Raw genomic sequence first — 19,837 nt, forward strand, 5'->3', positions numbered from 1 at the left:
GCATTTGCTAATCCAAATGAATTGTTATGCTGAGTGGGAAACCTGCTCTATCTTGACTTGCTTGGCAGTTTACAGGGTTGCCTTGCCATGGTCTGAATTTGTGAATTATTTTAAACTGTTTTGTTACCTTTCTGAAATGTCCTGTTTCTGCTTGCCAAATAAGCTTATCAGTACAGCAACAGCAATAGAAGCTTTGGTTTGGGGGTGGGGTGGGTGAGTGTTTTTTCTCCTCGTTGTTGTTTTTTGTTTGTTTGTTTGTTTTCTTCCTTTCCCTTTTAAATAAGGCTCACGCCTATTCCCAGGATTCTGGGAGAAGATGAATGGAGAAGAATGTGTCTTTCAGTCTCCCAACCTAAACTAATAGCAAAATGTCAAGTCCATGGCGGCAACATGCTTTCAATTTAGAAAGTGCTAGTACTGTGAAGAGAAAACCATTGATTATTCACCCTCCACTTAAAATATTCAAGAGGAAGCATTAAAATATAGCTTCTTACATGAGAGAAGCTGGTGCTTCTAAATCAGTAGAGCTTAGAATGACATTCCAAAAACTATATACTTACAAAATATTCTATGTTTTCAATGCAAAATTAACAGAGGAATGTATCCCACAACATCTTATTTCAGTTATAGATTAGCTGCAGGGTTTGGATTAGGAGCGCCTGTACAACACAGAGTGCCATAGCAGCAGTTTGTGGCTACGTTCGCATTTAATGCAGGCATACCTCTTACAGAGGATGTAGGTCCTGGTCTGCGGTGGTCTGTCCTGTCATTGCATTAATGATGGGGAACGAATGCTATTGTTTCACAGAATACGAGAATGGTGTGGGACTTGGGTTCTTCAGAGTGGCCTCTCTAGAAATACTCAGTACCTACATAGCAGTTTGGTTTACCAAATCACTTCTTTAACCTTTTTTCATTAACCCTCACAACAACTATTTGGTGATGTAGAGAAAACTCTGCACAGATAGGAAATCAAGGAATAAATTCAATGAACTGTCCTACACGACTTTGAACATCAATAGCAGAACCATAATTTTAACTCAGAGTATTCCTAACTCCTAACCCTGTGTTGAGCTAATCAAACATTTATACCTGGATTTGGTACATAAAGACCTTGAAAAACTATATGGGAGGAGAGGGAAGGCCAAGAAAGGACACTATTTCTGCACAAGTGTTTGGTTTTTTTTTCAGATTAAATGGAACCTCAAACAGCCTAGAAGCGCTGCTTCTTTGCCTTTTGTTATCAATTATTTTTCAGAAATCTACTGTTCACAGTTCCCATCTCTTATAGCAGAAACCCTTCTTGGAAAAGAAATGAGTAAGACTGGCTTTTGCAAACCTGACTAAAGGCAGATCAGGAAAGCACGACTGTAGCCAAAAAGCCCAGGTCACTGAGAGTACAGTACAATGGAGAGAGGGATTAATATCGTATTTACTGGTTCTCATTTGCTCACCTTTTGGACAGGTGGCTAAATTGCTCAAAAACCAGACAAAACGAGGGGATGCAAAGTAACATACTAACTTCTTTAATAGAGTCCAATCCAATTAAACCAAAATCACTCTGTGAACCCCTGGGTTTATTCACACTAAACAAGTCAGTGGTACATAGTGTTAACCCGATAGCTGATCATGTTTATACCCTAGGTCCCCACAAGAAAAATGAGCACCAGTCAACCAGACTGCAATGGTATTTTTTCCTTTTTTTTTCCCATAAAACTATTTCTTTCATAGACTTAAAACAATCAACTAGCCAAGTTATTAATCATGGTACATCTAAAAAAAAATTAATACTAACCCTAATGTGACTGCTGCTTTAAGAGTGCTCTGTGATCGCCTTAGACCGGCTTTTTAGTAGCAATTCACTACAACAGGTCCTAAAATAATAATAATAGAGAATTAAAAACCTGACAAGTTCAATGGTTAAAAATAATAAAACCTGTTCTGAATGGTGATTTTTCTCAGCAGTTCAGTTCTGCTGAAGCACTCACAGCCTCACAAATGGCAGAAGGGGTTCAAATTCTCTCACCTTCTTCACATTTTTGTTTGTTTGTTTTTAAAAGGACAACTGCATTGTAACCATGGGGCATTTTTCTTAATGTTATATTCAGTCAATAACGGGTCTGTTTTTAAAATTTACTGTGTTTTTCTGGGGTGGGTTAGGGAAGATGGGGAATAGAGAGGGAACAAAGTATAGCTCCGTGTAGCTGTAGCTCCCCGTGTGCCTTGGTCACTAGGACTGTCTCTAATTTTCAGATCAGTGCTGGCAACTTCTTTTTTATTCTAGAAAATCATGACAAAACACCCACTGCAGCCTCTAAAGCTCCATTTGGTGTTTTAAATCATGTCTCCTATCCAAGGTCACAGTCTTCTGTAATTTATCAGCTAAGAAGCATTTTTACCCTCTCCCCAGAGAAGGTTTAAAGGTGGGGTAGAGCATGAGACAAAGAGGGAAGCTAAAATGAATTAAAAAATTCTCAGCTATAGAACCAAATTTCATTATTTCCTCTTTCATTCACAGCATCTTATCATTATAGCCAGACTGCTGCTTTGCTTTAAGGTCAAACTGATCTCATTTTCCCTCTGGCCCCATTGGTTGCTGGTCGACCTCTGGATCCACTAGGGATGACGCAAATGCTGACTGGACGATCTGAAACCCAAATGACTCCAGAAGAGACATGTTCTGTTGGGGTGAAAAGGGGGATCCCAGAGCAGGACCAAGGTCCCCCAGTGGGCCACCGAGGGCCCTGACGTGAACTTTCTGTATGTGTTTGTTCAGATAAGACTTTGATCTGAAAAAGCTGCCACATTCAGGGCACGGGTACTTCTTCTCTCCCTCCGTCTCCATTTTGTTTTTGCTGACTGCCATGTCACACGAGAAGGACCCATTGGTGCTCTGTTTCTCAGGAGTCTTGAGGTCACTGGTGTCAGAGAGGTCTCCGTATGAATCAGAACTCTCAATCGGGTCCGAATGTGAACATTTCTGTCCTTCTATGGAAAAAAGAAAAGAGAGAAGTTTTCAGAACCTTATCTCCCAAAGTACATGCATTCAGACAGATGATACTGTTTACCACCCGATTCAATAACGCCTGTCATGTTAGAATGATACACACTTAGCACTGCAACCCCGCGTATTCTGAATCCCATGAGCACGTCCTCTTTACAAACTACAGAGCTGCTATCAGAGCAAGATCCAGGTTTTTATCATGGATTTGTTGTGATAGCGAACGTATCCATAACGTGTCTCTGGTTTTTGAATCCCCAAAGGTGTCTCACAAAGCTTATACCTCAGGCACTACAAATACATGGACCCGATTATGAGTTTTAACTGTAGAAATCACTCCCCACACTTCTGAAATACAGTAGATACTGTAAGCCTAGAAACCTAACAAAGTACAATAAACCACAGGAAGATGTGAAAAAAAATGGACATATTTTACTCATTCACTCAGCACAGCAGTAGAGAGCTACTGCAGTTTCAGAGGTGCAATTCCATTTAATCCTGGAGAACTCATTTTTAAATGCTAAGTGCAACACTCTTAGAAGTGATCTTTATTATCTAAGATTATTTCATGTTTAAACACTGTAGTGTGAAACAGGAGTTTGAGACACTATTTTAAGCCATTTGGATACATATCCTGGCAAAGCCATTGGTATTTTTGGAGCATTCCCCATTCTTCTCTGGCACTATGCCAAGAAAGTTTGTCCACACTTTTTGCTCAGTGTATATGAATGAGCGTGGGAAACCCAGACATACTCCCTAAACAAGCCTCTGAATACAAATAAGCTGTATCTACTATTAACTCTAAAAGACCAAAGAACCACTTGGCACAACCCAAAAGCCAGATTTGCTCTGGACTCGGCATTATGAACCAAACAGGATATGCATGAAATCAACACAGCACTGAGCTGGAGTAAATCTCTTGTTAAATCAGCACACCACCCAGAACCAAAGGGCTTCTGTAGTAACTCTATAAGGACTTCCAACAGGAAAAAAAAAATGAAGCTTTTCACTGATACAGACTTTCTTTAACCCATAATACTGCCTGTTCCTAGGTCAAGATGAAAGAGCATGGCTTTTCCCATCTCTAAAATTTAAGAAGCTGCCAAACATTCAAGTCCTCTCACCTGCCTATGTCATTCCCCCAGATTTGTTAAATCAGCTGTTCAAGGGCAAACATTACACACACTGATTTCGCTGCATCTCCCTCAGCTTATTTCCAGTATTTTCCTTGTCCTTCCTCCCTTCCCTTTCTCACACCCAGCCCAACAACCTACAACACAAAGTTCTGCACAGAGCAGCAAGGTGCAGAGCAGGGAGTCTCTTGCCTTTGATGCCATAGGTCCTGACGCAGTGGAACGCTGCTCCCCCATTCGGGATGGATTCCTGGTGCCTGGAGACCTGGGGAAGGGGAACACCGTGGTGGGTTTTAACATGGACCTTTAAGTAGGAGGCAGAGGAGAAACCTAAACAAGATAAAAGGAGATGAGATCCTGCCACCAGCAAAGACACACATCTGCCTTCCCTGTTCTTTATATCTTTCTCTTGTTCATATTCCCTATTACAAGTTTGCCATTAAATAATAATTTCTGAAAAAATTTTTCCCCCATTCAGCTCATCCCCAGTTTTAAATAACATACTTAAACTCGTATTTTGTCTGCAGTTAGCAAAAAAGTATTTCAAAATCAAATTTCAGTACTTCTATTAGCGCTGATCTGTAAGCCCAAACCATGGAAATTAAAAACATATATTTTATATATATATATATATATATATATTTACATTTGTACATGTACTTATTTATTTATTAACTCTCACAAATAAGGACTTTTCATTTAATGTAACATTTTTAAAATAAGATTTTAATAACCTTTGCAGTTAATAATAGAAACATTTGGATCATATATGAGGCACACGGAAGACAGTTTTAAAGACTTTCAACAACCATTTTTTAAAATGAAATTTTGACAGAATATTATCACACTTTCATGTTGGAAACATCTTGCTTTAAGAACAGAAAGCACAACACATGTTTCACAGTCACAGATACAGTTCCTGTTCTGGATAGAGAAAACCTGAGACTTATTAAACCAACGCAGCATTTGCAGTACAAGCCCTTGAAACAGCACTTTCAGGTCAATGCTTCACTTCAAAAATGAACAGATATGCTGTAACCTGTTCATCTATACTGCAATCCTACTTTTATGGTGATATAATTGCATTTACACTCAGTGAAATAAAATAATGTATTAGGAAGAATGCAAAACCAATGCTGGCACACTTCTTGGGTGGATTTTCTGACAGCAGCTGTTAGTTTCAGGTGCTGAATTTAATAATGAATGTGGCTTTACGCTAGAATTCCTTTTGGCTAACCAAAAAAATAACCCTCTGCACAGACTTAGCTCAGAAGCCAGGACCAAAGACTATCCAGGGGTTATTAATAATTATATATACGGGACCTGCAGAGCAAGACCAAACTCCTCAGCAATTTGCTTATGGGGACAAAGGGTAGGTTGCTGAGAATGAACAGAGATGGTTGTTGTGGATCCCTGAATTGAAGACAGAAGTACAGAGAAGTAGATACAGCAAGAAAAGCACAAGCGAAGAAACCAAGAACATACTACTCTCAAATACAAGGGAGCAGAACTATTGAGGCCAAGTCATCCAGAGAAATAACATAAGACTATTCCCCTCTGAAAAAAGACAAGACCTACCCTCACACACAAAATGCTGTACTGAATGTCTCTGGGCTGCAGGAGAATATATTCCCAAACTACCAAAAGAGAACTACCAAAATCCACTGCAGATATGGAAAGAACTGGTGTTTGTCCAGTAAAGAAAAGATGGAACAACAATGCTTCCAGTTACAAGGTACATACTTCCCTTGCTTCCTACATGTGTCTAAAACCCAAATGCATGCTGAGATGAGCCTCCTTCTAACACGTTTTAGCAACACATTAGAATCCTACTGCCAACGATTAAAAAAAGAACTGCATAAAGTTATTCAGTGTTTTTCTGTACAACTGACACAGGAAAATCTAGAGTTGTAATCTCTGCTATACAATATTTTTTCTGAACTCTGCAATTCTATTTGTAGAATACATTGTTTTGTATAATGAAAGCTGCCTGCAAAGTGTGTTAGCCTCCCTTCACACACTTGGCAGATGAACACTTGAGTCATCAACTTCCATCAAGCAGTACGAATGCCAACTGCTTCATAGGAAACTGTTTGAAATGAGATTTTTTTGATTTTATCCTTTTTTTTTTTTTTCCCTAAAGCATTCAGCACTGGCTTTTTTTTTTTTTTCAGTAGGCCTTAATTATGAATAGCTGTCCTAGGTAGATGGGGGGGAGGGAGAGGGCAATTCACAGTCAATAATCCTTTGCTTTTTAAAATCTCTTTAAAAACAAAATCGGGCTAATGCAGAGGATAAAGCGTCAGTATTTTTCAGTGTAATGTATTCATTGCTTTACCCATATCTATCTCACAGCTCTGCAGAGCAGATTTCTTCATTCCAGTGAAAACATTAAAAACATGCATACAAAGGAAATGATCTGCTTTTGATAGACAGGATCTCTCCCTTGATGTCTCAGTTAACATCTACAAGGAGACAGACTACAGAAATAGCTGCAGAATACTCGTTTTTCAAAAATTCTGGTTTGGATTTAGCCAGAACATCTGGAGAACGCTTCCGCTTTTAATCAACTCTGTATCCACCATGAAAAAGACAAGAACTTATTTTACTGTAAAAAAATGCATCCTACTTGTGACTGGAATATTCACTCATCTCCTAACTCATTAGATTTCTGTGAAACAAACAATGCACATTTTTGGTTTCATATTCAATGCACCAGCACATCAGCAAGGGAAAGAATAAATCAAAAATCCCATTGCACGAGCACTGTAGCCATGGCACGATCACAGCTGGAAGGACAGCACATAGCTTCTGGCTGCACCAATGCCTATGAAACAGAGGTTTCTAACTCATACATTTTCCACTGTGTTTCACGTCTCCAGCCTCTGCAATCTAAGAGATATCTCTTTCAAATAACGAACACTATCATTTGATTCTAGAACATTTTGGATTAAAAATCCCAGTGTCATGGATCATAAATCTGTAATCAAAATTCACGGCAACGAGTTCGTAACACCATTATTTTGACAACGCCGGTCTGTAACTTCCCTTTCCTATGAATTTTAAAAGAAGGTAAATATTTAACAACTATTCAATAGCTCAGTCATGGCTTGTAAGTGCTGATGTACACTGAAATTCACAGCAACACATACGAAATACACAAACTGTAAGAATAAAGCTTACAGTTTGCTATACAACAGGTTCCCTAGCCTTCTACACCAAAGTGCCCATTTTATTTAAATTTCCACTGTATATTTAAACTTGTAAGATATGAAAAATTCTTTTAATCATTTCATTGTTTGAATGCCAGATCTGTCTTTGTCATGTTGGCTAAATTTTGAAAGAGCTGTAGTGACATCCAGTGGTAGTTAAGTTGAAACTCAAGCTTATGAGCCCTGGAAAGGTGACAATTTCTCACATCTGAGTTTTTCTTTAGCACCATGTTCAAATGAAAGAGAGCAGGATAGCACCTGGATCTTGAATACTGTCCTCCATGTTGTTACCACAGAAAGGATCAGGATAAGCCTAAGGGGTGTTTCAGAAGATAGGCCTTTGCCTGAAGAGGAGACCAAGCTTCATTTCAAACCATCTGCCCGGAGCTTCAGAATCTGAAAGTTTTCAACCCGGATGACATTTGCACTCAAACTGATAGTATCATTTTCAGGACCTAACATGGTTCAAATACTGGAAACACCTCTCTCACAATTTAATGTCTCTCATCACTCATCACCTTCTAGTCATCTAAAAGCTCCTAAAATCCTCACATCATTAAATACAGAAGAGCTTTATTCTCTCAAAAGATATCACCTCTCTTAAATTATAGAAGTGAACACACATTAACAAAAAGCAACTCATCAGAAAAAACAAGATCACAAAACACAGCAGCAACCTGATCAAACACTTACTAGGTACGTGCACGGGTGTGAGCCAGCAATATACTTTGAAGTTAATTATTAATCATTCAAAATAAAACAAAACAGACATGGGTAAGTCAAAATGATTTATTCTCCTTTCTGAAATTTGCCCAGCTTGCCTTACATCCCACATAACCTGTATCTACAACTCTCTCTCCAATTGGATGGTACCACAAACAGATGGAACATCTTCAAACCTGTATTTACACAAACAGAAGTAAAGCACACTTCTAGTGCTCTTTACCAGACATGTTTTGGAAATGTACATTAATACAAACCAATTTCTTGGGTGAAGAGAGAGAAGCAGCTTCATTCTACTACTGCACCAGGAGGTTAAGCAATATATGCACAGTATGTAATTTTCAACTTCATGTTTATTTCAGAGATTCTTCTTCCAGACTGAATGCAGGAACTCAGTTCCAACCAGGTATAGGAAAATACAGGCATGATGAACAGTGGCAAGGCAACATATCATGGTTATTCAATAGGCATCTGGCTATTTAGCAAATAAAATTCTCAAAATTGTCTAAAAATAATTTCCTTCAAATTTAAAGTTTTTTAAATTTTTTTCAGGAGCTATTGGCCACATAAAATGGCAAGTCCTATAGTTCCATCAGTTTGAAGGTTAAGCATTCAATAAGGAAAACAGAGAATATATACACTTAAATGGTATAACCTCCTCCTGTTGCAGAGTCACAAAGCCTTACAGCTTCCCTCAAGCACTTTCCCATTCCACTGAAATAAATAAATAAATAAATAATAGTTTCCTCATTACCTCGATTACAGATAGTGCAGAAATTGCTTGGTCCTTCACTATGTTTCTTCAAATGATCTGCCATATATGCTGCCCGCAAGTACTTCCCACACACCTGGCATGGAACTTTGTCTTCATGACATGCTAGGTGTGAACGCAGTCGGTCACGAGTGGCAAAGGAAGCATTACAAGTCTGCAGGTACAACAAGAACCATGTGACTCATCAGTTCTGCTCAAAGCACTGATATTTGTCAAATTTGTATCGTGTAGAGTAAATACCTTAGACCCTGTGTATGCAAATGACACGATACACAAGCCATTTCCCCACAAATAAACAATTCAGATCACCAACATACTGCAGAAGGTGTGATGTTACTACTTAAAAGAATTAAGGAAGCAAGAAAATAGCTCTAACATACTACAGACAGTAAAATTTAAATCAAGATAGAATTCTAAGGCTGTAGCCCCTTCATTAAGGATGAAGATACTAACACTTTGAGTAATATTCAGTAAAAGAAACAGCACAAACCAATTACTCCAGTTACAGTGAAGTCTACCATTTCACTGAGCCATTACAATCACTTTAGACCACTCAAAATGTCCTCTCTGTCACCTTCCTAAATTTTACTCTTCGATCTGAGCAATCTGACTTCAGTACAGAGGATCAAACCCTTTGGGCTAAGCAGACATAAAAGGAAGCATCAGAGAATTGGCTGGGATGAGAGGACAAAGGACAATAAAAGCCATTCTGGTATCCACAGTAGCAGTAGAGACAAAAAGTGTGGGAGTGAAATGAGCAGATACCAAAATAACTGAATGACACTGTGATCTGTGACAACTTACCCCTGATCAAGTTATCATATTCCACTTACTAACATGAAACAAGCTTGATCTGGTGTACTACTTGCCCACTTCCCAGAGGCAATCCATATGACAGCTGAGGGAAGGCTCCCTCCCAGTTTTATAATCATAGCAGTCGGCAGGCACACGGGCTGTTTATATGGCCTGTTGTCTGTAGGTTCATGCCCAGCATGCCATGCCAATAAGCACAGAGGGTCCACACGAATAATCCAATTCAAAAAAATCCAATAATCCACACAGAGGTCTTTTAATTAAAGAATTAATTATATAACTCTGCAGAGTCAGGTGCTTGGAGATCTTTCGCAAAGCACGCACACCTCTGACTCAAATCCCTGTCATTTATACACAGCAAACTTGTGAAAACTCTCCCTTGGGCTACTTTTGACTGGCTATTACAGCTCACCTAACTTATCTCTGCTGAGGTTGTGCATTACAGAGGAACAGCAAGGGGAACATCAAATCCTACATTAGCATACATTAGCATTTTGATGGGTGTGATTTTTAATGTTAATGACCCTTAATGAGCAAAAGGTTACTATAGGTCAGTCTGGAGCTGGTTTTCTCCTTCTTGTTTTTTACCTTTTATCCCTTATCTTCCTCACTTCTGCTAGCTCAAGGCTACCTGTCTCTTACTTTCAGCAAAAGACTACACAAGCTACAGGCTTCCCTATTTTCTTCAAAATTTTCTTACTCTTTCCCAGCTCTTGATCTAGTGTACTACTTGCCCACTTCCCAGAGACAATCCATATGACAGCTGAGGAAAGGCTCCCTCCCAATTTTATAATCATAGCAGTTGACAGGCACACAGGCTGTGTATATGGCCCACTACAATGGCCTGCCAGTTCTGAAAGGCTGGCTGTACCTCTAATGTGAATTAAAATAATAAACTACCAGTAATACACTGTGCGAGTTATTATACTCCAAAACCATTGCTTACAAATGGAAGAGCAAAAACAAAAGCAAGCATATGTTAGAATGATCTGACTAAGCGGGCAACAGTGACATTCCAGACTGTACAGTGTTTGGTTTATATCACACCTCTGTATAAAATAATGCAGTTTTAAGATGTATAACCAGAGTCCCTTATGAGATAACATGAGAATATTACGTGATATGGGAACTGGATACATTCTGTCTTTTCAAGTATCAGTGTGTAATTAGACAAATCTTCACCAGAGAGAGACTTGTAGAAGTAACAACGCTACTAAAATTTCAAAGTGATAACTTTGGATAAATGGAATTGACAAATAAGAAAGAGGGTAATCCATGTAAGTTAATCAAGAGTTTAATCCAAAAAACATTGAAGGTAGCTGAAAAGCATGTACCAATTTCAACAGGCTTTAGACTGATTTGATCCTTTGAGATGCTTAAGTATGGTAAACTCCTGTGGAGCTGAGGCTACCCTGCAGCAAGCAAAAGACTTAGCACCTCACACGATCAGGATTTAATATACTTAAGAAGGCAACAGGAAATTTATCTGGTTTTCCATGATACACAGAAATTTGACTCAGCTCACCGGACAAGGAATCATAAATCACAAGCAGTGAAGATCAAGAGGCAAATTCTTGAACATCAAAGATTTATCTTCGTTCAAACTCTCAGGACACAGCGCTGAGCAAAACAGGTGCAGCTTTCACTTACTTAAATGTTATTAGAGGTAAACGCTCAGTTAAGTCAGGATTCTAGCACTGACACTAATCAATCTGCTGGATATCAACTGAAGCTATATAACTAGACAATCAAGGATGACAGCCAAAAGATGCATCATCAGTTACCCTAGTAACATTGAGCCACAGTAAGCGTCCATACAACTGCATTGGGCGTGCATTAGTTTATAAAGCAGACCAGAGACAAACCACACAAACACAGGGATGCCAGAAGTAAAACCGTATCTGTCCCATATTGAACTGATCAAGTTGAAAGCTTAGGAAAAGGCAATATAATCATTTCTGTGTTGCTGCTGAGTTTTGCAAAGTTCACCTTTGGATAATCTATATAGCAAATATCTGTGGAGAAGCTTAAAAAAATCAGTCCAGTGGAGAAAGCAAGAATCAGTTTATCTGAATCATAACAATGGGAGACAGGACTATGCTTAAGGAAAACCCCAAAGTTAATATCCAAATAGTTAATATTTATAAAAGGTATAGAGCAAAAACAACAACAAAAAAGTAAAAAGTTTTATTTTATAAAAGATGTGAAGTGCTAAGTGAGTACTAAGTATTTATCATTAATTGTTAATCATAGAAGAGAACTCCAGTGCTTTCCTATCAAACATTGCACAGGTATATAAATAGTTCAAAAAGAATATATATAAAGTTTAAAAAACATTGTTGAAGAAATACCTCTTGAAGTTTCAACTTTTCTATGGCTGTGGATGTCTCTGAGCTTATTCCATGGTGGCTGCCATTTTCCTGCTAATAGGCAGGAAGTAAGAGAAATTAGGACAGGAAGAAACTCATTCTGCATTGAAATCAATGGGAAAAGCACTGGACTTGGGATGCCAATTTCAGGTTTATTTAAATAAATAGATCTTTTTATTTATCATAAGTTATGCTTTAATTTATCCTACTTTGTTCTATTTTATTTATTTAAACTGCCAGAGGAACAACCTGGCTCTTCTCTCAGAGAAGGCGCAAACTTCTGTTTTCTCCCCTTTTTCTTTCCCATTCACAGACTTTCTGATCAGTTTCCTCCCAAACTGCAGCCTAGCTTTTATATCATTCATACTCAAAAGCCAACAATCCAGCCTCGCCCCTTCCCATGAGCCAGCAAACTGACCTACCCCCTTATGGCCAGAAAACTAACTTACCCCTTCTCCTTTATCCAGAACTCAACTGTCAGATTAAAAAAAAATATACATATATATCAACAATGCAACAATCCATGGGAAATGTAGCCAGAGTGTCATTATCTGGACACCAAAGTGATTTCTTGGATCTGATTTCTCAGATGCCTTGGGTCTGTGGAGGCATTCACCATTCTGAATCTATTTTAACAGTAATGAAAAAGCTGGAATCTGGTCTGTGTCTGGCATCATGTGCTGCAGGTGCTGGAGGTTGGGAGAATTTTTCAAAGACCTGTGAATCCCAACCATTACATTAGGGAGATGAGCACAGGACTACATGCCGAGCTACACTACTGCAGTAACATTCAGCTTACAACTGCCTTGATTCTCATGGTTTCATTTTACTGTTCTGAAGTTGGGTTGACACCCTCCCTCTTTTGTTTTGGCAGTCCAAAATGTACATTGATGCCACATTGTTACCCCTACAAAACATCAGATATTCACCGGTATGTCAAGAAACATGAGGACTCAAGTAAACACTCTGGATTTTGTTTAGATCATAGCAGCACACTACTTCCAAGAATTCCACTAGAACAGAGGATTCCGGAAGGTTTTCTGTTTACCTAAAGAATACTCTTTTGCGATAAATATAAACAAAGTGTGACAATAACAGGAATTTTCAACAGGAACTCAACAGATTCAAAAAAGACGTTCAATGTTGCTTGGCCTACTCTCATGGGGGATAGTTTGCCAAATGAAATCAATGACAAACTGAATGGAAAGTGGCGAAGCAACATGTCAACATTAAGCTATTTTCCTTCCTAACAGCCAGATTCTGTGCCTAGATACACGTCATGGAACAGAAGTGTTATTGGTTATGAGATAAGCAGAAAGAGAACTTTATCAATTTATGCATCAGCTTTCAGATTTGAAACAAATTTTAAGTGATACCATCCCTTCCGTGGTTGTACCATGTGTATCAGATCTGTGCAAACTCAAGAAGACTTTCTTAATCTGACAGGATATCGTGAAGTATTTTTTTGCAAAGACTCATGACAGCTCTTTAAAAAAATGTCTACCCATTGTTTAAGATTAATAACAAATTAACTTTGCAAGGTTAAGCAGTCAAAAATCAGCAACAAACCAAGCCTGAAATGCCAACCTCATCTCTGCCCTCATGCTTGTACCCTATAGCCTATATCTTTTAACTGAAATGAGCACTGCCTGTAACATTATTGTACTTCAAAAAACAAACCCACAATGAAAAAGACTGTTCTGAGCAAATGCTATCACAAAATACATGTGTGCAAGGAGACAGAGTTGAGCTTGGCTGTACAATCTTAGCTTCTGTATTCCTTGACTTTCTAGCTCTTAGTGTATACCCTCTGATTCACATTTGCAGAGGTTATATTTAACACTCTTAATTCAATCAGAAAACTAAAAAAAATTATCAGGTATCAGCTGGCAAAGGACAATCCATTCTCATCAGTGCTATTCATAAATTTCACACGTTCAGTAACCTTGATATGAACTGGCAAAAGACTGATGACTTTCCGGTTATGTGGGGACCTAACTATTCATTTTTGTATCTGCACACAAATAAATGCTTTATGGATAATTTTTTTCAGTCACCTTCTGTGTTATCTGTGTATCCACACAGATGCCTTGCTATCTCCAAATTGTGAGGTCTTTCTTGAGAGCAGAATTTCCCAATTTATATGAATCTACAGCCCAAAATCATCTTAAGAAGTTTAAATGAGTCTTAGGTTTTTGATAGGGCAAGATGTAAAATCAACATGGAGGCTCTGTGAACTGATTTTCAAAGGTGATGAACTCCCCAAAGATCTTGCTGTCAGATTAAGTCAGCAGAAACCTTTAGATAGCTCTCTCTATATGAAAATCTGTTCACTGGATTAATAAAATTGCAAAAACATTTCAAAACTTTCACAATTTTGAGAAAACGTAGCAAAGATGCGTCAAGAGATGGAAAATGAAAGCCGATCAGAAGGCAGCAGTCACATAGGATTGACTTGGTTTATAAAATGTGGTCAAACCTCTGCTGTCTTCAAAGAAAATGAAGTTATATTGCTCAAACTTTCTCAACATAAATAAATAGCTAAACCTTTCCTCAGAGAACAAGCATGGAGACTGTTCACTCAACATATGCTTTAGATGTTTGCCCAACAAATATGTGAAGACAGCGGGTGATAACGGAAGCAGGTTCTCAACTTAATTAACACTTCCAGGCACTTCTTAAACCTCTATACAAATTAATTACAAAATATCTTTCTAGATTTGTTCTTTCAAACCCCAACAAATAATTTATTAGCTGTAAAAAAACAAAAACAACAACAAAAAACTATATACAGCATTATGACATTACATCAGAAATGGTATTGTGCTAATATTATCTGTACTCTCACTGGGATAAAAAGAAAAAAGCTTCCAATTTTGCTCAGTGCAATGTTCTGAAGGCTACATGATAAAAAGAGCATCTTAGAAATTGATGTTAATTCACCAATTTTATTTGAAATTATTCTTAAAAAAAAAAAAAAAAAAGTCAGCATTGGAGCCTCCTGCTGGTAACAACCATGAATGTGGAAGAGGGTGTGGAAAAAAGGGGGCATCGCCTTTGTCATCGGCTCGAAGCCCAGGGACAAAGTGGTTGGGTAAGAGATCCAGGGGGGAGACTGGGGCAGAGCAGCAGGGAGAACATCTGGGGATGGGGAGGGAGGCAGGAGGACCAAAGCAGCAGATTACAAGGGGCTGGGGGACAGGAGGACTGTAAAGCTACTGCTGTAGAACACCATTATTTACAAACATTTGTCCCAGCCTCACACATGTAGACCCACAAATTTGTATTGATACTTCATAATTCTCTGCATACTCATAAATCTAGTGCCTTAAAACAAAAAGATTACCCATACATCAGTCTAAACCCCTCCAGCTCCTACCTGACACTTGTGAGGTCTCTCTGAGGTATGCACCTGTTTGATGTGTCCATTCAAGTGGTCTGGCCTTAAAAGAAAATACACATACGCACACTTAAAACAAATACTAAAAATAATCTTACAATTTTAACCAAAAAAAGAGACAATCCCTGTGGCGGATCTATTCCAAATATAGCAACATTTAACTTGGCAAGAACCAGATCACCAATAACTGGGACTCTACCTTGATAAGTATTCTCTCCAACTTGCTACAAAAGCAGCATTTTCTCAAGAAAAAATTATGAATGAACAACCAAAGAAAACAGAAATGCAAGCTACAACGATTTTCAAACCTGCATGTCTTCTTCCAAAATCCTATTCAGACCTTGACAATCAGGGAAATTTGATTTACAATTGCTGAATATTTGAAAGTTGGTCCCTTTTGATTTATGTCCCAAACATGGATGTAAGAAGCCAACTTTAAGCACCTTTGTGCAAAAAGACTGACTCTAACTCTGTTGCTGCGACACGTTTTCTGTCAGCAAGACAAAAAAAAAAAAACTGTCCTAACTCACAACTTGGTGGGGAGACTGCATTAATACAAATAAGTGCTCTGGAGGTCCCAACTAGAAGGTGCAATGGAAGAGCAAATTATTACTGAAAAAGTCAGACCGTTCTTCACAATCAGTAAAGCCTAGTTTGAAGAGAAGACTGAATAGCTGCAGATTTTCCTGGTGGGAGTTTCTCCTAGGGGGAAGAAAGCTTTTCATTGTATGAGGCCCAAGCTGCTTGGAAACAAGTTCTCCACCCTCTCCTCCCCCAGCTTCCCAGCTGCGCCAATGAGAGGACGCGGGATGGAATTCACGCACGGCAGACAGAAAATTGACTGAACTTTGCAGGCAGGCTGTTAAACCTGATGCTGCAGCACGGGGGCTGGAGCTGTGCAACCGGAAAGCCTGGCTGGGGTCCTTCCAGGTGCCTCAAGCCTGGCAACCTCAGTGCCGCGCTACTGAATGGAGGAAAGGACACCAAAATCAGACTTTGCGCTTCCAGCTTTCCTTTGGCTGCTCCTATACCTGAACACTTCTGCTTAGGAAAGATTCTCTACTTTGCCTACTTGGACTCTACAAAGATGTATCGACACTTTTGTTGTTCATTTTCGTAACGCTATTCCTGCTTGGTCACATTAAATTACTGGGATAATTGAGAACTCGACACGTATCTTTCACCTCCTATTGTTAACAAAAATCTTTCATACAGCAACAGAAAATTTTAAACGTGACTATTGGCGGATGATCTCAGGTAGTACTAGAGTAAAAAGCAAACTTTCACTTTTAGCTAACATGCAATTTCATGTTTTATGACTTTCCACCACTAAATTTGCATTCCCGAAGACGGTGCATCCCCTAATTATTGCTGATTTTTTATTCATTTTTTAAAGAAAAATCTGCATTTTCTTTATTTCAGTAACAAAATGTTCCTCTACCCACAAGAGAACTAGCAGGAGCACAATTGCTACGTTTATACAGCTGGGACAATTCTAGCCCTAAAAGCCTTTTGATTCATTTTTCTGCCTCAATTCCTCCTCTCCTGTTGGAGCAAACCAACTGCTGCAGAAAATCGGCGGCTGCTACAAAAGGAACGCGGAGTGTAGGCATACCCCCTCCCCCCACTACTTCTAGCCTGAAAGCGAGCAGCAAACTTACAAAAAAAAGTTGCAAATGCATTAACTTAGACTGTAAGATACTACTAACATAACTACGTGTACCAAACTACTTATATTAAATTAACTCCCACAAACAGCGACAACAAAAAATCAGCAACATTAAATGCACAGATCTTACGTATGTTGCAGGGCAGAAACAGGATCCCCTTCAGAAGGATGTAAACCCAAAGGACACAAAGATCATGTATTAAAAGATACTTGATGCTGCAGCCTTTGAAATCTCACCTCTTCCTTCACATTTGGGTGATAAAAAACATTACGAACTAAGAGAAATGAAGGGAAGTTAAGAAAAAGAAAATTTAAAATGGATACGAGAAAAATAATAAACTTGAGATGTATTAATATTTTGCACTTCAACAGCACCTTCAAACTACTTACAAATCAGTAGTCTCTAGCCACTTATGTGAGGTAGGTAATTATTTCAACACCCATTTCATCGTTTGAGGGAGAGACTAACTGATTTGCCCAAGGACACACATACTCCAAGTCTGGGACAAAGCTGGGAATGTTACCCAGAAGCCAACTGACTCCCAGTTCTACATCTTAATTACTTTTAAATCCTCTCAAGTGACTGTAGAACAGCCTCCCAGCGGAAATGATGAAAGTCTCATTTCTCAAGGCATTTTAAACTGGAGCAGTGAAACTATCCTAAACACAAATTGTTCTTGTTTCCCAAGGGATGGGAAAGGCAACTTCCTAGGTCTCTGTGTGTGTGTCTACGATCCTTATAAGTGCTCTCTTACCTGGAAAAGCCTTTTCCACAGCTCTGGCAGATGTAGGGCTTTCCCACTGAGCCATCGTGAGATCGCACATGATAGGACATCCTGTCTTTCCGCTTGAACCGTAACCCACACACTGGACAAGAGTAAGGCTTCTCACCAGAGTGCGACAGCTTGTGCCGATTCAGGTGGTACACGTCCCGAAAAATCTTGCCACAGATCTCACAGGCCACCTGTTTCCTCGTCCTGCTTCTCTTTCGGGGGGCATCGGGGTCATCCTGACCAGGGACACCATTTTCACCCAGTCTCGGGGGTGGGATGTCTATGTAGCCCAGCTGTAAGCTCGTCACCCCGTGTTGAGCCTCGTGCTGACGAAGACGGTTAGCATCCGTAAACACTTTCCCACAGAGGCCACAAGGCAGGATGCCAGCCTCTCGCAGCCCCCCAGGGGCACCAAACATCATGGAGTCCAAGAGGTTGGCTTTACGGGGACGCCCTCTGCCCCTCTTGGTACTCAAGGTGGGGACACTAGCAGCAACGTTCTGAAAGGGTGAGGCCAGCAGTGGTGGGGAAAGGGGGCCTGCCACCATGGGCAGGCGGTCCACACCCTGCAGAACGGGCAGGGAGGACTGAGACGCGGTGAGAGCAGCCCGCGTGGCCTCGTCTTCAGGCATGCCAGCGATGCCGTTGCCATTGGGGGCCAAGGTGGCACCATTGGTCATGTCAAGAGGGAAACCGAGGTCAGCAGCCCCCGGGCGGAACAGCATAATGTCGGGGCGTGCAGGGGGCACCAGGATCTGCACATTGGACTGCTTGATGACCTCCTGGCAGATGTCAATCACCGAGCGCATCAGCAGGAACTTGGCAGCCGTCATGAGCTCTGGGAAGCTCTCCAGCCGCACCACGATGCGCGACGTGTAGGCGAAGTCCAGGATGTCTCCAAACACCTTGGAGCTGATGGTATGCATCTCCAGCTCCCGCCCGCCCCCGGGGGCACCGCCGGCCGCTGCCGCGGCACCACCGGCCGCCGCCGCCTCCGTCGTGCCCCCTTCTCCTCCGCCGCCGCCGCCGGCTGCTCCGTCGCCCAGCTGCGCGCTGAACACCGACTCGAAGTACTCGCTGCATGCGGCCAGCACCGCCCGGTGCGCCGGGAAGCTCTCGTCGCCCACGCGCAGGAGCACGTCGCAGAAGCGGCCGCCGTTCTTGCGCTGCTGGTTGAGGCTGTGCAGCATGTCGGCGCTGTGCCGGCTCACCTGGTACGTGTAGCAGCCCGACGAGGGGCCGCAAGCGGCGGCCTCGCTCACCCGCTCCATGGGGCTTGCGCCGCCCCGCTGGCGCCCGCAGGGGGCGCGCACTCTCAGGGCCGCCGGGCGGCGCGCTGCTCCTCCTCCTCCTCCTCCTTCTCCTCCTCCTCCTCCTCCTCCTGCTCCTCCCCGCCCCTGGCCGGGCCGGCGGCGGCGGTGCGCGCTGCGCTCCCTGCCCAGTGCGAGGGGATGGCGGGCAGAGGGAGAAGAGAGGGGGGGGGGAAGAAAGGAGAGGGGGGGCGAGACAAAAGGCTCGGGCTGCGGAGGGGCGCGGGGCCGCCGCCGAGCGCTGCGAGCTCCGCCCGGGCCCGGCCGCCACGAGGCGCTGCGGCCGCCGCGGGAAGGGGCGTGCGCGGCGCGGCTGCAGCGAGCCGGGAGGGACGGGGCTCCGGCGGCTGCGGCTCCGGGCTGCCGGCTCCCGTCCGTCCCTGTGTGTTTGGAGCGGAGGAAAGATGGCAGCGGCTGCACTTCCTCTTGCACTTTCACCCCTGGGGGGAGGAGAAGGAGGGGGCGATACCACCCCCCCTACAAAAATCCAGCGGGGGCCCCCCGGCTGCTGCTCCCCCGCCGAGCGCCGCCGCCGCCGGCTCCGGCCCGGGCCCCGCCCGCCCCGCCGCACCCTCACCGCCGGCGCCGCAAACTTTCCGCTCTTCTTTTGCTCCAGAAGCCCCCCACCCTTTTCATAGAGACCCCCCCCCCCGCCCCTCCAG

At 41.7% G+C, this 19,837-nt stretch overlaps 1 protein-coding gene across 4 annotated transcripts; it reads right to left on the bottom strand.

Annotated features, from left to right (window-relative positions):
• Nucleotides 1–1,503: 1,503 nt before the first annotated feature.
• PATZ1 (POZ/BTB and AT hook containing zinc finger 1) lies at nt 1,504–19,817 on the bottom strand. 4 transcript variants are annotated; one of them, XM_027470045.3, is made up of 6 exons: nt 17,848–19,814; nt 15,403–15,466; nt 12,006–12,077; nt 8,824–8,995; nt 4,327–4,464; nt 1,504–2,985 (listed from the first exon to the last, which is right to left on the bottom strand). In XM_027470045.3, exons 1-6 carry the CDS (start codon nt 19,134–19,136, stop codon nt 2,570–2,572), a joined length of 2,151 nt encoding a protein of 716 aa, XP_027325846.1. In that variant the 5' UTR covers nt 19,137–19,814; the 3' UTR covers nt 1,504–2,569. The 4 variants fall into 4 exon arrangements, with proteins under 4 accessions (XP_027325846.1, XP_005026730.2, XP_027325847.1 ...); XM_005026673.6 differs by having other exon boundaries at nt 1,504–2,988; nt 17,848–19,812; XM_027470046.3 differs by lacking the exon at nt 12,006–12,077 and having other exon boundaries at nt 1,504–2,988; nt 17,848–19,810.
• Nucleotides 19,818–19,837: the final 20 nt, after the last annotated feature.

The sequence above is a fragment of the Anas platyrhynchos genome, chromosome 16 (genome assembly GCF_047663525.1).
Source record: "Anas platyrhynchos isolate ZD024472 breed Pekin duck chromosome 16, IASCAAS_PekinDuck_T2T, whole genome shotgun sequence".
NCBI lineage: Eukaryota > Metazoa > Chordata > Aves > Anseriformes > Anatidae > Anas > Anas platyrhynchos.

What these genes read in the sequence shown, in the direction of transcription:
- PATZ1 (XM_005026673.6), bottom strand. Translation starts at nt 19,136, where the DNA reads ATGGAGCGGGTGAGCGAGGCCGCCGCTTGCGGCCCCTCGTCGGGCTGC. An exon ending in TGTGGAAAAGGCTTTTCCAG is followed by an intron (nt 15,467 to 17,847) that starts GTAAGAGAGCAC and finishes TTTTCTTTTAAG; the next exon opens with GCCAGACCACTTGAATGGAC. An exon ending in AAAAGTTGAAACTTCAAGAG is followed by an intron (nt 8,996 to 12,005) that starts GTATTTCTTCAA and finishes TTGTACCTGCAG; the next exon opens with ACTTGTAATGCTTCCTTTGC.